Raw genomic sequence first — 13,940 nt, forward strand, 5'->3', positions numbered from 1 at the left:
TATGAGCCTAGTAATTGTTGACTGGTTCCTTTTCTGTTGTGGCTTGATTTCATACCTTGTATCCAAGCTGATGCGTGCTCTGGGTGCTTTATTACAATGAGGCTTTTTGCAAAGCTCACATTAAAAAATAACATTAAATACGGAGGTTGTTTTAAATCAGAGCTTAATTTTTCCACCATCTCCCGTTGTTCTTAATAGAAAGACATGCAATTCTTCATAAAGATAGTGACCTCCAGTGTAAAGCTTTGAGCAGGTATGAAATTGAGAATTAATGATGAAGCTGATTATATTTAGAGAAGTCTAAAAATGAGGCATAAAGTAATGGACTGTGTTGAGACCCAAGGGTGCAATGGTCATGGCTAGAGAGGCTTGGAAATTGACCCCCAGCTTTCTCCATGTACTTTTTATTCAGCAGAGCTTCCTTGCTCTCTAGGGGGCCTGTCAGCCAAGATGGCCGAACTACCCCTGAAAAGCTTACAGGAGAACCGTGAACATGCTTGCCAGCAGCCCACATTCCTCTTACCCTGTATGTGTAGCCACTTCCCCTTCAATCTAGTGTGGCCTCTTCTCCAGTAAAGGATACAACTCAGCTGTTGGTCACCCTGGGCCATAGCCGGTACCAGGGATCAGACCCCAGATCTGGTGTCTGTGTGCAAAGCAACCCTGAAATTCATTCTTTAACTTGTCATACAGCTATATGATTGGCTCATGTTTAAATAAGATACTAAGGTCCATTGGCATCTTCTTGTCAGCTGTAAGCAGGTGAGTTCTAGTCTAGAGAGATTCTGGGGTCTTAGTTTCATATTGGGTTCATGGCATTCTTGCTATTCATACCACATGGGACCACGGCTTCTAGTTATCAGTGGGTACCTAGTAGCCCTCAGGATGTACCCAGAGGTAGTGTCAGATGTGGTCCTGCTCTGGTTTCTCCATCCCTGTGTTCTACTGACACTTTATCAGTCAGCACCCTCTTGGTTGTGAATTATAGAAAACCAATTCATACTAGACCAGGAAAAAGGGGAATTTACTAGTTCACTTCACTGAAAAGCCCAGCAGGAAGGTAGAAATCCATTTTCAGGCCTGGCTATATTCAGGAGCTCAAAAACTGTTATGAGTACCTGGTCTCTCCCTCCATTTTTCTCCATTTCTCAGCTCTGTTCTCTGTAGTCATAGGCCTCCATGTGTTATCTTCCTCAGAAGTGCTAGATACATGCCCTTCTAACTCAGCCAAAAAGAGAGCATACCTTTCCCAGGGGCTCCCAAGAAAGTCCAGGGTGTTGAACCTCATTGGAGCAACTTAGGTCACATACCTGGCTCTAGCCAATTACTGCAGTCAAAAGAATGATATGCCCTGTCACCTGCTCACTCTACCAAAACCACATGGCCCATGAGTGGCAAATGGGTGTTTACCCAAGGGACCATTTAGGTGCTGTTTCTAAAAGAAGAGGAACAAATGCTGGAAAGCCAAACATGAGAAATGTCCGTTGTATTTAACTTTTGCATTTCCTGCTAGAAGGAAGAACTTCCAAATTATTGTGTCACTTTACCCATGGACAAAATATGTGAAGAAAAGACCTTGAGATCCCTTAGAAAGGTTTGTGCCAAAGAAGTTGACAAGTGTCTTATTTCTACTCTTCTACCCTCTGGACAGTAATCGGTACCTTGTAGAATTTCTTGAGGTTGGAGGTGTCCTCACTCTCTTGGAAATCCTTGGGCTGGAGAAGATCAAGGAGGAGGACAAGAAGGAATCCATCAAGCTGCTTCAAGTTATTGCAAACTCTGGCAGGAAGTACAAGGAGCTCATTTGTGAAAGCTATGGTAGGTACTAGGTATGGAAAGGGTATCAACTCCCATGTCTCTCTAGGGACCTTGGTTAACTGGCGGCAGCACCTAGGCTTACTACAGCAAAACGCATCATGGAACTATTTGCAGGCGAAGCACTTTGTAGAGTGGACTCAATTAGCTCCTGTCCAAAGCACAACTAGAAGACCCAGATTTATGGTTTTCATGATTTGTCACTTGCTCAAACCTTTCCATGGTGGTTTTGGAAATACTTCTCCATTTGAAACATATTCTCTCTCATGCATCCATTCAACAAACATTTGTTGAGCCACGGCCTAAAATCCTTTGTGAAACTAAGTGAGTTAGGAATAATTCTTGAAATAAAATTACTGAATATGCATGCTAGGTATTTGCTAAGGTTCTTGGGGTACAAACTGAAAGAGTTTTATCCTCAGAGAGTGTACAGTATGGTGATAAAGGTAAATAATCCACTGATTTCAGTATGTTCTATCCAGTGCTCTAAGTGTGCAAAGGAGATGCCATCTCCCAGGTGCCCCTCCTCAAAGCACGTCCCCCACTCCACTTCCATCATGGTTCTTCTCTATGTCTTGCCATGGCCTCTCTGAGCCTCAGTGTATTTAAGCATGAAATGGACAGTAATACCTCCCTCTCAGTATAGTTTCTGGGATTAAATTAAGTGATATTTGTCAAAACATTTAGTAAACTGCTGAGTGCTACACATTGTTAGTTATGGACCAATCAGAAATGCATGCTTATTTATGCATTTTGCAGAGCCAAGTTAAATTTTAAAACAGATTCTGACAAGCTGACAGGCCTCTGTTGAAATGAAATCCTCCAGCCACATAGCATTAAGGTGAGCAGCACAGTGATGCAACGTGAGAACTGAGTGGAACTCGATTCTGCTCTGATTGAATGGGCTTGAATAACTTCTTAATACCACTACCGTGTACTCTTGAGTGAGGACTATTTATATAAATCCCTTCCAATTTAGCATTTCCTCTTTTCTTTGCTCAGGCATACGATCCATAGCAGAATTTTTGGCAAAGTCTAAATCAGAAGAGACCCAGGAAGAAGTACAGGTTCTGCTGGATTCTTTGGTTCATGGTAATCCCAAGTACCAGAATCAAGTGTACAAAGGTCTAATTGCTTTACTGCCCTGTGCATCCCCAAAAGCTCAGCAGCTGTCCCTGCAGACCCTCAGGACTGCTCAGGTAAGCCCAAGCTTCATGCTCCTGTGGTTCTGATTCTAGCACAGTAACCTTACAATTACCTACCACAGTCGCGCTCCATGCAAGCATGAGAAACCGAGCTTGGCCTCCCACTGCAGGTCTGCTCTTCAATCAGTGTTACTTCCAGAAGCCTGAGGCAGGGCAGAGAGTGCACGTCTCCCAGCGGAGTGATTTGTCCTGTTTACTTCAGGATCAGAAAGATGTTGGCCAACTTAAAAGTGGTTGAGACAAGCAACAAGGATGGTGGAAGGACTGTAGTAAAGATCAAAGGAGTCAATATGATAGGGAAAGAATCATGGCACACATTTGTAGATGGCATGTAAGTGAAGAGGCAGGATCTTCAGTGCCTGAGGAAGCCCCTTTTCTCTTGTTGGAGTCTGCCTTCTCAGACAGGAGTGGGAGAGAAGTCAGATCTGGGGCATGGTGGCCACATGAAGACACTGTGCCTAGTAAAGAAGGAAGAGAGGAGCTCAAAGAGTGGTTTTGAGATGAATCACCAAAAGCTTTCAAAACAGCCCCAGGATGGATGCAGGAAAAGAGACCATTAAGAGATCAAAGAGACAGTAAGACCTGAACCGGGACAGTGGGAAGAGAGGTGGCCATGTTGGACAGACATTTCTGAGGCAGAGTACATGGGACTTAAGGCAGTAAAGGAAAAGGAGTTACAGATGACATGCAGTTTTGGACTTAGACAGCAGGGTGAGTTGTGTGCCACCGAGACAGCAAGAGAAACTGATTGGATTTGCGAGGAGATGTGTTTTGACCCAATAAACTTGATGAGCTGGCTGGTTCCCCACTGCCCATCTAAGGAGCAGGCCATGCTAGTTGCAGAGATGCAGCTAGGTCACTTGTGTAAAAATTGCTGTATCCTGAGCCTCTCTCGCACAGAATCTGACAGCTTTCAGGCAGCCTCTGGTAATGCTTTTCTTTTTTAAGCTCCCCAAGGAATTCAGATTCTCAGCTCTGTTGAGGAATTATTGCTCAGGACATCGAGTAGAGATGCCCAGTGGACAGTAGAAAACAAAAGCCTGCAGCTCCAGAGAGAGACCTGAAATGAGGACGCACTTTGGATTCCATGAGCAGAGAAGTGTCCCTGACAACAGAAACAAATAAGATCACCCAGGTAGCATGTACCAAGTCAGAAGAAAAGGAGCACTGCCAACCTTTAAGAGATGAGCTGAGGAAGAAGGTCCAGGAAAACAGAGCTGACGATCATTATTATTTCTAGTTTCCATTTGTTAAGTGCCTCCTACATGCCAGGAACTGTTAGGGGCCTTACCCTGTTTCTTTTAGTCTTCACAATAGGTAATGTAGGCAGATGATATTATCCCATTTTAAAGATGATGGAACTAAGCCCTGGGGATGTTCAGTGACTTATTTAAGGCCACACACTAAGTAAGAGGCACTTACTAAGAGGGCGTTTAACTCCAGCTCCAATTCCAAAGTCCTTGTTTTTTCCATATACTGCTCTGCCTCTTTGAAAAGAACAATGGAAGCCATAAAAGGAAAACAGATAAAAAGCAGAGCTGCAAAAATGAAGGGAAAAGTTTCAATATGGAGAACACGATCAGCTGGGTCAAATACCACGGAGAGATTAAGCGTGAGTAGACCAGGATGATGGTACCAGCAGGAAACGTTTTTGGTGAATTAGGCCCCTGCCCTTGGCAGGAAAAATAAGTTGCAGCAGATTGTCTAAAGATGCTCAGAGGATGAAGGAGTGGCTTCCCCTGGGAAGCTTGGGTGTAAAGGGAAAAAAGAACAATAGTGAGAGAAAATAGGTTGAAGGATAATTTTGTTCCATGTGGGTGAGCTTGCGGGTGGTTAACGCTGCAGGCCCAGAAACAAAGCCTGGATAAAGGCTGAAGAGGTGGGAAAGAGGGTTTCCCTGACTGCGCAGCTCCGGAGGAGAGAAGATTTAGGATCTAGGTTCCACACTCCCCTCAGCCTGTGCCCACCCTCCCCTCAGCAAGGCAGCCAGCTTTTCCCTGCACCTCTGGCAGGTAGCCAACCAACCTCAACGGACCGCCTCCCAAGCTACAGGGTCGGTGGCAACCTCAGCAGGTTCACGGGCTAACTGCTGGCTGCCCACCTCTGCCCCTCCTCTTGAGAAGAAATGTGCCCCTATGGTGCAAGGCCTTGCTCAGTGACTCACTGCCGCCTTCCCTCTTCCATTCAGCCAGGCTGCCAGCTGTTTGGAAGTCTGCTTTTCATTTCTTCCAGGCGGACTAGCTCTAAAGAGTAACCACATGCCCCGTTGTCTGTCTTGTCAGTCGATCATCAGAACCACCCACCCCAGCATCGTGGACCATGTGCTGCAGCTGCTGCGCACGATGCACCTGGAAGTCCAGTATGAAGGTAGGGGAGGCAGCTGGGTCTGCTCCAAGCCCCAAAGCGCAGTGACAGCAGCAAGTAGACCGATTCGCTCATAAAAGTTTTCTCTTAGTCACAAAGAGCCTTGTTGTGGAGTGTCCTGGGTCACTTGCTAGATGGAAGATGCTGGTTCAGTATTGATCAGCAAGTTATTCAGAAAATGACAGTCCCTTTCTGGACTTTGAATCAGCCACTTAGTGCTTTAACAGTTGTTAGTATCTGCCTGGGTCCAGAGCTTATGTGGGGCTTCCCTTTAAACAGAAATCACCCTGAGGACTGTCCTTCTCCTAAGAAACTAAATTGGGTAATGGTGGTATTAATAAGTTTTCATTTATTCAGTACCCCTTTGTGCCAGCCACTTTCCATGCAGCATTTCACTTAATTCTCACAATAACTACAAGAGTCCAGAGACCCACACATAATGGGTATTCAAATGTTCCCATGAATGAATGGTGGGGTTGGTATTTTCACACTTTCAAGCTAAAGCACTGAAGCACAGAGAGATAAGTATGCCTCCCAAGGCTACACGGCTAACTAGATTCAAGCCAGATTTGTCTGACTCCAAAGCATATGCTTAAAACATGTAACCCGTGGCATTTCCTTCCCTGTTCCCACAGTGGTTCAGAGAAGGGGTATTCTTTTTTCAACAGGAGGGATCAAAGAAGGGTTCTCTGAGATGGTGTTGCTTAAGCCGAGCCGTGGAGAATGGGAAGGATTTGGGAAGGTAGAAAGGAGCAGAGGAAGGCATTCTGGAAAAGGGAATGGCACACATGAAGGCCTTGACAGAGGGCAGTACAAGATGTGTCTGGGAAATGACAGGTAGATCACTTGGTAGAGGTCTGGTAGAGTGTCAGTCCAGAAGGATCTAGAAAGGTAGGCTAGGACCAGACGGAGGAGCTTTCAACCCCAGATGCAGTATTGGCACTTCCTCCAGCAGGCGGCATGGGGCCCAGAGAAGGAACGGGCACAGAGCGGTTGCGCCACCTCAGGAAGATCTCCTGGGTGGTGGTGTGCGAGGTGGGCCAGAGCCGCAAGGAGACTTGTGATGGAGGCCATTCGGAAGGCTTTGCAGGGTGTTCAGACAACAAAGTAAGAATAATGTGCAGGTCTAGTCAGGTGCAGAGGCCCCGGAAGAGAGAGTGGACAGGATGAGGAGGTGCCTGGATGTGGGGAATTAGGTGGCATGTGGGAGAGGGAATGGCAGGGCCCAGGAGGCCAGCACAGAGGCCCAGTAAGCAGGAAGGTCTGGACGCCAGTACATATCAGGACTCCTGTGACCGGAATGACAGGCTGAGCCCCAGGGCCAAGAAGTCTGTGAGGGGCAGAAGGAGCGGATCCTGGGGAAGATCAGCAAAGGTCTGGAGGCTCACTTCCAGTTTCGAGTATTTTTCAGAGGCAGTGTTGACCTTGAATGTCAACCACATTTTTCCTTCAGCAGCCCATCAGTTTTCTATTTGTCCCCTGCAGGCATGCATGGGTCTGTGGACCTTGTAGGCTGGGAAGTGATGCTGTGGTGAAATCCATTACCAGCCGGAGCAGAGTCTCTTAGCCCGGAAGGAGTTGCCAGTAAGGGGTGGAGTGGTGGAGGGACCTTGGTTAAAGTCAGACCCAGGGACAGAAATTTATCACTGGCGTTGGAGCAAGGAGGTGACTGGAGAGTGGGATCATGTTAGGAAGCTTAATCAAACAGCTGGAGAACACTGGGCTGGGTGGCCATGAGGCCACCTGCCCACACCCCGGCTCCATGTGGCAAACGTGGCCACCCTCCTCACCCGTCACCCCCAGCTTAAGCATTTCCTCTCTGAGGCCTTCCTGACCTGCCTGCAGCCCCTGCCCAGATGTCAGCCCTCCCCCCTTTGACAGGATGAAGAGGTGCCTGGGTGTGGGGAATGAGGTGGCATGTGGGAGGGGGAATGGCCCTGTGCCCTCCTTCCCCTCCAGGACCTGCCTTCCCTGAAACAGCCATGCCCAGGATGGTAACGCCTCTTGCACAGACTGCACAGTCTCAGGGCGGCTCTCACTTTGCCCCCAGCACAGCCCTTAGCTTATGTTCGACCCTAGTTAGGCTTGTAGAGGAGGGGGTGAGGGAGCACCGCACGTACACACTGTGGTAGTGACTACTTGCCTGTATCCCTTGCTGCTCCCGCCCTCTGAGCAGCTTCAGGATCAGGGACTGGGTCTGATGCGTCTGTTTTCCAGCTCAGTAGGAGTTTGTTGAATACACCTATGAAAAAATGGCTTCGTTTCAGTTTCACTGATGAACCCCTCACAAGTTGCAACTGGCCCAGCTCCTTCCCATCTTAGGGCCAATTGAGACTCCCTCTGCGTTCCTTATGTACCAACTAATCCTGGTGGAGGCAACAGGAACATGAAACTTTCTCGTTGCTTTTTTGGTTTCACATCTGTTCATATGATAACAGTGAAACTCTGCATCTCAGAGGAATTTCAGATATGCCAGACTCTTGACAGGCGCTCATGAGTTGTTTGTTGAATGAATGAGTTCCCGTTTTTCACCAGGCACTTCAAAATAGTCTTGAACTGCGAATATAGAGCACGCATATATGGAGATTGTCCACTGGGGGGAGCTGTTTCACACGGTCGGTGGCGTGGAAATGAAGGGACAGAGCGCAGGATTCAGCTTCCACTGAAACTCCATCAACGGCAGGAGGTCTTAGATGTGGTCCTAACAGTGATGACTGGAAAGGATCAGAGGTGCATTTGTCCGAGTTTTAGGACACCACAGTACAAGACCAAGTCCTGCCAGAATGGCAACAGTCAGGTCAGAGAAGCCTGGACTGAGAGGAACAGGTGATGTAGCTGTGGACTAACCTTAAAAGGGCAAGGTTGGTTTTTCTTTAAAAAACAAATACGATTGAACATCTGTGATGTGCCAAGTACTGGGCTTTGTTTTGTTTTGTTTTGTTTTGTTTTTCTCAAATGTACATCACAGTGATTCAACAGTTTCCCACCCCCTCCCCCTTGGTAACTTACTTCTCAGTATCTATGAGTCTACTGCTGTTTTGTTCCTTCTGTTTTGCTTTGTTTTTATATTCCAAAAATAAGTGAAATCATATGGTGTTTGTCTTTCTCCACCTGACTTACTTCACTGAGCATAATACCCTCTAGCTCCATCCATGTTGTTGCAGTGGCAGAATTTCTTTTCTTCTTAAGGCTAAATAATATTCCATTGTGCAAGTACTGGGGTTTTGACTGTGTTTGTATTGAGGAGAAAAATGGATAGTGTGGTAGGAGGAAGGCAAGGAGTATGAGTGCTCTACCTCCCGCGCTGCGTATGGCTGGGGACCGACAGCCTTCCACAGAAGGCTACAAGAGGAGCAGAATTCTCAGGAGAGTCTGATGGAGACAGGAGGTGGAGAGGCGTGGGCGCCCAGTGGCTCTTTCCTTTGCAGTGGGCGTTGGTGGCAGAGGAGCCAGGTGATGGCCTCACCTCTTTTTTTCATGTAGAACTCCACCTTCCCACCTCCAAATCTACCAGCCTGCCGGACAGGTTCCCCACATTCACGACTCTTTTGCATCACAACAAAGTGTCCCTGCCCTTTTCATAGGCCCCCTCTTCTGCCTCTGCTTATTCTCTGAATCACATTCCCTCAAACACTCCTCTGAGGCAGTGACCCCCTCCCTTTTTCTCAGGACCATCTCCATGGACATGCAAATATGCTGTGTCTCCCATCTTAAAAAAAAAAAGAGCCCCTCCATGGTAATCTATAGATTAAAGAAATTTAAAAGACATGTCCCTCAAAAAAGGTAAAGTCATATTAATTAAGAATGCATACCCCTCCTTGACCCTATCCCTCCAGCTACTCATTTTTCCATTTTCTTCCTACTTGATCTCTCAGCTGTTTTTGAGCCAGTTGGCCACAGGCTACTCTCTCTTCTCTTGGCTTCTGTGACACCACGTGAAGTTTCCCTCGTGCCCACGGCTTTGCCATACTCTCCTTTGCTAGCTTCCCATTTCTCTCCCACTGTCAGGTCAGCCTGCTTCTCATCTTTTTAGCAACACCTTCTCCCTGTGTGATTTTGTCTAGTCCCATGGCTTGACATGCCATATATATGTTATATACTCAAGATACCAAGTTGTCTGTATGTCTGGCACTACTCTCCCCCCTGAAATCTCCATGGATATCTAACTGACATCTGAAATTTATAGCCAAAACAGAATTCTTGGTTTTCTTCCCAAAACCAGTTCTTTCTTCAGTTTTCAGTAAAAGGTACCACTACTAACTGATGCTCAAGTAAAAAGTATAGGACTGATACCAGATGATCTGCTTTCTCCCACCTCCCACCCCCTCCCTTCCTCACCAAGTCCTCTACACTCTATCCGCACTTCCCTGTCCCCACTGTGATCCCCCTAGACTAACCCACCGTCCTGTCTCTTAGCTGATCTTTCTGCTTCCATTCTGGCCCTATGTAAATATTCTCCCACTGCAGACAGCATCATCATTTTTTTTTTTGAGGGCTCTAGATACTCTTTATTATTTAGGTGTACATTTTTGTCATGTTTAAAATTACAAGATTCCAAAGGACTGGAGTGGAATGAAGAGTGCTGACTGCAAAGGCCAGTTCTGCCCCTCCAGTGAGTAACTCTCAGGTTCCTCCCCGTGATGAGGGGTCATAGCACCTCTCATCCTGTGTGGCAGGGATTTGAAGCAGCATCATCATTTTTAAAATATAAACCAGACAATGTCACTCCTCAGCTTCTCATTGCACCTAGACTGCCATGGCCTGCAAAATTTCTGGAAGGCTCTCCTCCCAGACCTTGGGTTGATGAACAACTTCTCAAACCTCAAGTGCCAGCTCAGATGTCACTTCAGAGAGAGGCCGTGCAACCACTCTCTCTCTAAAGCTTCCCCATTTACTCCCACCACCCGCCTAGGTCTCTCTCCATCATATCACATCATAGCACTTATCTCCTTCAGAAATTGCCTTCTTTATTTACTTATTTATTATCTGTCCTCTGTTAGGAAGTTGACTTCAGAAAGAGCTGAGACTTCATCTTCTTTGTTTACCATTGTATCCCTAGGGCCTAAACAGTACTGGCAGTAGGCTCTTAAATATTTATTGAATGAATGAATGAATTGGGGTGACTGCATGCTGTGTACCCTAATGTGTACTAACAGTCATATTGGAAATAAAATTTGAAATACCTAGTTTTTAAGCCCAGATGGCTAAGTGGGGGCTATGTGTCTTAAATGACCCTTTACTCCCTGAGAGTTCTTAGGGCCAAGGAAGAGGGTTTGGAGAAGAAGGAAAAAAGAGAAGTTTCTGGAGGAGGGTAGAAGATGGTGAGGCCTGTAGAGCAGAAGGTGGATGTTCTGATTACCTATTGCTTATAACAAACCACCCTAAATTTAGTGTTGCAAAACTATCACTGTTTTATTCTCACACAGTACTTAGGTCAGGAATTTGAACAGGACACAGTGGAGTGGAGATCCACATTGTCTGGGCCTCACCTGGAAGACAGCTGGGAGCCACAGCTGGAACTAGAGTGAGGCTAGAGAGGATTACTATTACTGATTTTTCCTTTCACCTCAGATTCCCATATTGGCTCCACATGGCACTCCTTCAGATCCTGTTTTTACTTAACATTTTGATACATTCATCATGAGGTTTTTTTACATTCATTTTTTTATTTTTAAGGAAGATTGCTTTAAAGTAATATTTATCTTGATTACTGAGTTTCTTAGCCTTTCCCTTAAATTTTTCATCTGAAGCACATGTCTCACTTGCCTTACCTGAATCCCAGCCTTGGGGTAGCCCCAGGGAGCTGAAATCATTTGGGGGCTTGAAGGTAGCTGTCCAGCAGCACCTACATGTGGCCTCTACGTATCATCTAGGCTTCTCAAGCTTGGTGGCTGGATTCCAAGAGGGGGCCGCCAAGAGCAGGCTTCCAAGGACATTGCAGAACTGAAGCTGCCTGGCCGTTTTTGACCCAGCCTCGTAAGTCACACAGCATCACTTCCTGCCCATATTCAAGGGAAGCACATAGACCCCACATCTCGATGGGAGGACAGTCGTAAAATTTTGTGGCCAAGTATTAAAACTACTACAGTGAGATATGTGGGAGCTGGGTCTATGTCTGTCCACATGAGATAAGCTTCCCTTTCTTCCTTTTCCTCCCCTTTTCAATATTTTAATGCAATTTCTTGAAATATGTTTATCTGCCAGAGCTGGGTTTCATAAAATTACATTTCTCTCACATCTGCGCAGGTGCCCCTGGAGGTGGGGTGGGTCAGGAGCACTGCAGGAAATGTGGGGAACACCCTGCCCTTCCAGGTTCTTAAAAAGGAGTGGAAGAGGAAATCTATGCACCAAGTAATGGCTTTCTAGTCCCCACTGCAGAAGATTCTGGTTGTCCATTCTTAGCCGTGCTGCACTTTGAAGTAGAAATAGTCAAGGAAAGGGTACTGACGCCTACACCCACTAATTTTTGAGGTTTTTTTTTTTCAAAGAACTGAGATTTTAGAATTTCTTTTAGTGATGATCCCACTTAACCTAAGAGAGCCAAAATTTAAATTAAGGGAGGACTTCTCCAAAGTGGTCCTGCCTGGAATTTATCTCCATTTATGATTGCTGTGAAGTGAAAAATGGCAGTTTCCTCCCAGGGAGGATTGCTATTCCAGGAATTAGTGGCAGGCAGGGACTTAATCATGACAAGCAATGTAAAGCCACAGAAGTATCTGCCCACTAGCCTCCCTCCCTAGAGAAGAGCAATTTCAAAGTCACAGAAAGTTTTTTGGAAGGAGAAATTAATGAATTATGTTAGGAATCTGAAATGTATGTATGTGTGTAAATAAATTAGTATCTTTTACAAATAAATTATTACCTTAGAATGTTAAAATCACTATGTATGACTTAATTAGAAGAAAGCCAATCATCGTAAATTAATTGCCAAATGTATGCTTGCCAAAAATCAACTGGCCAAATGACCAGTTTGCAGAGTGCCTAATTCACCAAATTACCAACTTACTAAAACATGTTTCCTTTAAATATTTGTAAGGTTTATAGCAGCTCCTACTGGTTGTATTGGTAGAGCCTTATAGAACTGGGGGAAGCCACACCTTCCAAGTTCTCAGGACTTCAGACTCTCTCTGCCCCTTCACTGGCCTCTTCTCTCACGCACCCTCTCCCTGTCTCCTCCTCTCAAGGATGAGCAGCCTAGGTCATGCAGTATGGTGACCTCCCACAGGGTCCCTCACCAGCTCCCCTTTCCAAGCCCCCGCTCCTGCTATTGCAGCCACAGAGAGCTTGGGCAGAAACAAATGAAGATTCCTTAAAATGTTGCTGATGAAGTCAGCATGCACACCATTAGATTCAAACTTTGCAGAAATCTACAATCAGTAGATTTGTACTTAAAATGTTGTGCTGTTTAATCAGTCCATCTATATTCATTACCTATTATTATACAACAGATTATTCCAAAATGCAGTGGCTAAAAAAAAATAAACATCATCTCACACAGTGTTTGAGAGTCAGGAGCCTGGGATGAGCTTCACTTAGTGGTTCGGACTCAGACTGTGTCATGAGGTTGCAGTCAAGCAGGAAGCGGCAGCTGTGCTCATCTGAAGGTGTGATTGGGCCTGGAGGACCCCTTCCAGTGTGGCTAACTCACATACATGGCAAGTTAGTGCCGGGTGCTGACAGAAGTCCTCAGCTCTTCACCACATGGCCCTCTCTTTAGGGCTGCTTGAGTGTCCTCCCAACATGGCAGCTGGCTTCTCCCAGAGTGGGTAATCCAAGAGAGAGCAAAGAGGAAGCCCAACATCTTTTATAATCTAATCTCAGAAGTTGGACATCGTCACCTGTTTTACTCTGTTCATTGGAATCCAGGCACTAAGTCCAGCCCACACTCAATGGGAGGAGAATTAGGCTCCACCCCTTAAAAGGAAACACACTAAAAACTTTGTGGATATATTTTAAAGTTAATATTTCAACTAATAAAAATTGTTGAAATATTAATAATAGGTATAAGAAACAAGTTTATAGTAAAATGGAAATGTTTGTGAATTTGGAAAAATGGTCATTTGGAGAATAAAATTTTTGTCTAAATGACCTGGGACCTAGGATTAACTGACTTGCTAATCAAATGATCATGCTTCATATAGTGTGGCTTATCAGCCACAAAGTACAGCAGTATTAATGACTGAGCAAACCACACTGCAGTACTGTACTAACATGGTGGAATCCTCTAGAGTGTCACTGCAGGGAAACAGTGGCCTTAAATGACCAAACAGGACAGACATGGACAGTCTCTCCAAAGACCTGGAGAGACTAACTGCACAAGAGTATCACTGTCAATATTCCTTAGGTTCTTGGTTTTGCGAAGTTACATAGATTCCTAATACTAAGGAGTATGATTTATTTAGAAATTAATCACAGATTTGGTTTACTTTTTTTCCTTCATAAAAGATGAGATTCACATCTCATAAAATTGGCCATTGTAAAATGGACAGTTGAGTGGCATTTAGTACACATTGCCAACATTATGTAACCACCAGCTCTATCTAGCTCCAAAACATT

The 13,940-nt window shown here is 45.5% G+C and overlaps 1 protein-coding gene across 6 annotated transcripts in view; it reads left to right on the forward strand.

Moving 5' to 3' along the window:
• The window catches only part of ARMH1 (armadillo like helical domain containing 1), a 46,994-nt gene that overhangs the window by 17,980 nt on the left and 15,074 nt on the right, over positions 1-13,940 (forward strand). For all 6 annotated transcript variants that reach the window (XM_037021962.2, XM_017669349.3, XM_073233806.1 and 3 more), the window contains exons 3-6: positions 694-762; positions 1,652-1,818; positions 2,818-3,014; positions 5,303-5,387. In XM_037021962.2, coding sequence (XP_036877857.1) covers positions 694-762; positions 1,652-1,818; positions 2,818-3,014; positions 5,303-5,387 — 518 coding nt within the window. The remainder of the gene's footprint in view (positions 1-693; positions 763-1,651; positions 1,819-2,817; positions 3,015-5,302; positions 5,388-13,940) is intronic.

Source organism: Manis javanica, chromosome 4, assembly GCF_040802235.1.
Source record: "Manis javanica isolate MJ-LG chromosome 4, MJ_LKY, whole genome shotgun sequence".
NCBI lineage: Eukaryota > Metazoa > Chordata > Mammalia > Pholidota > Manidae > Manis > Manis javanica.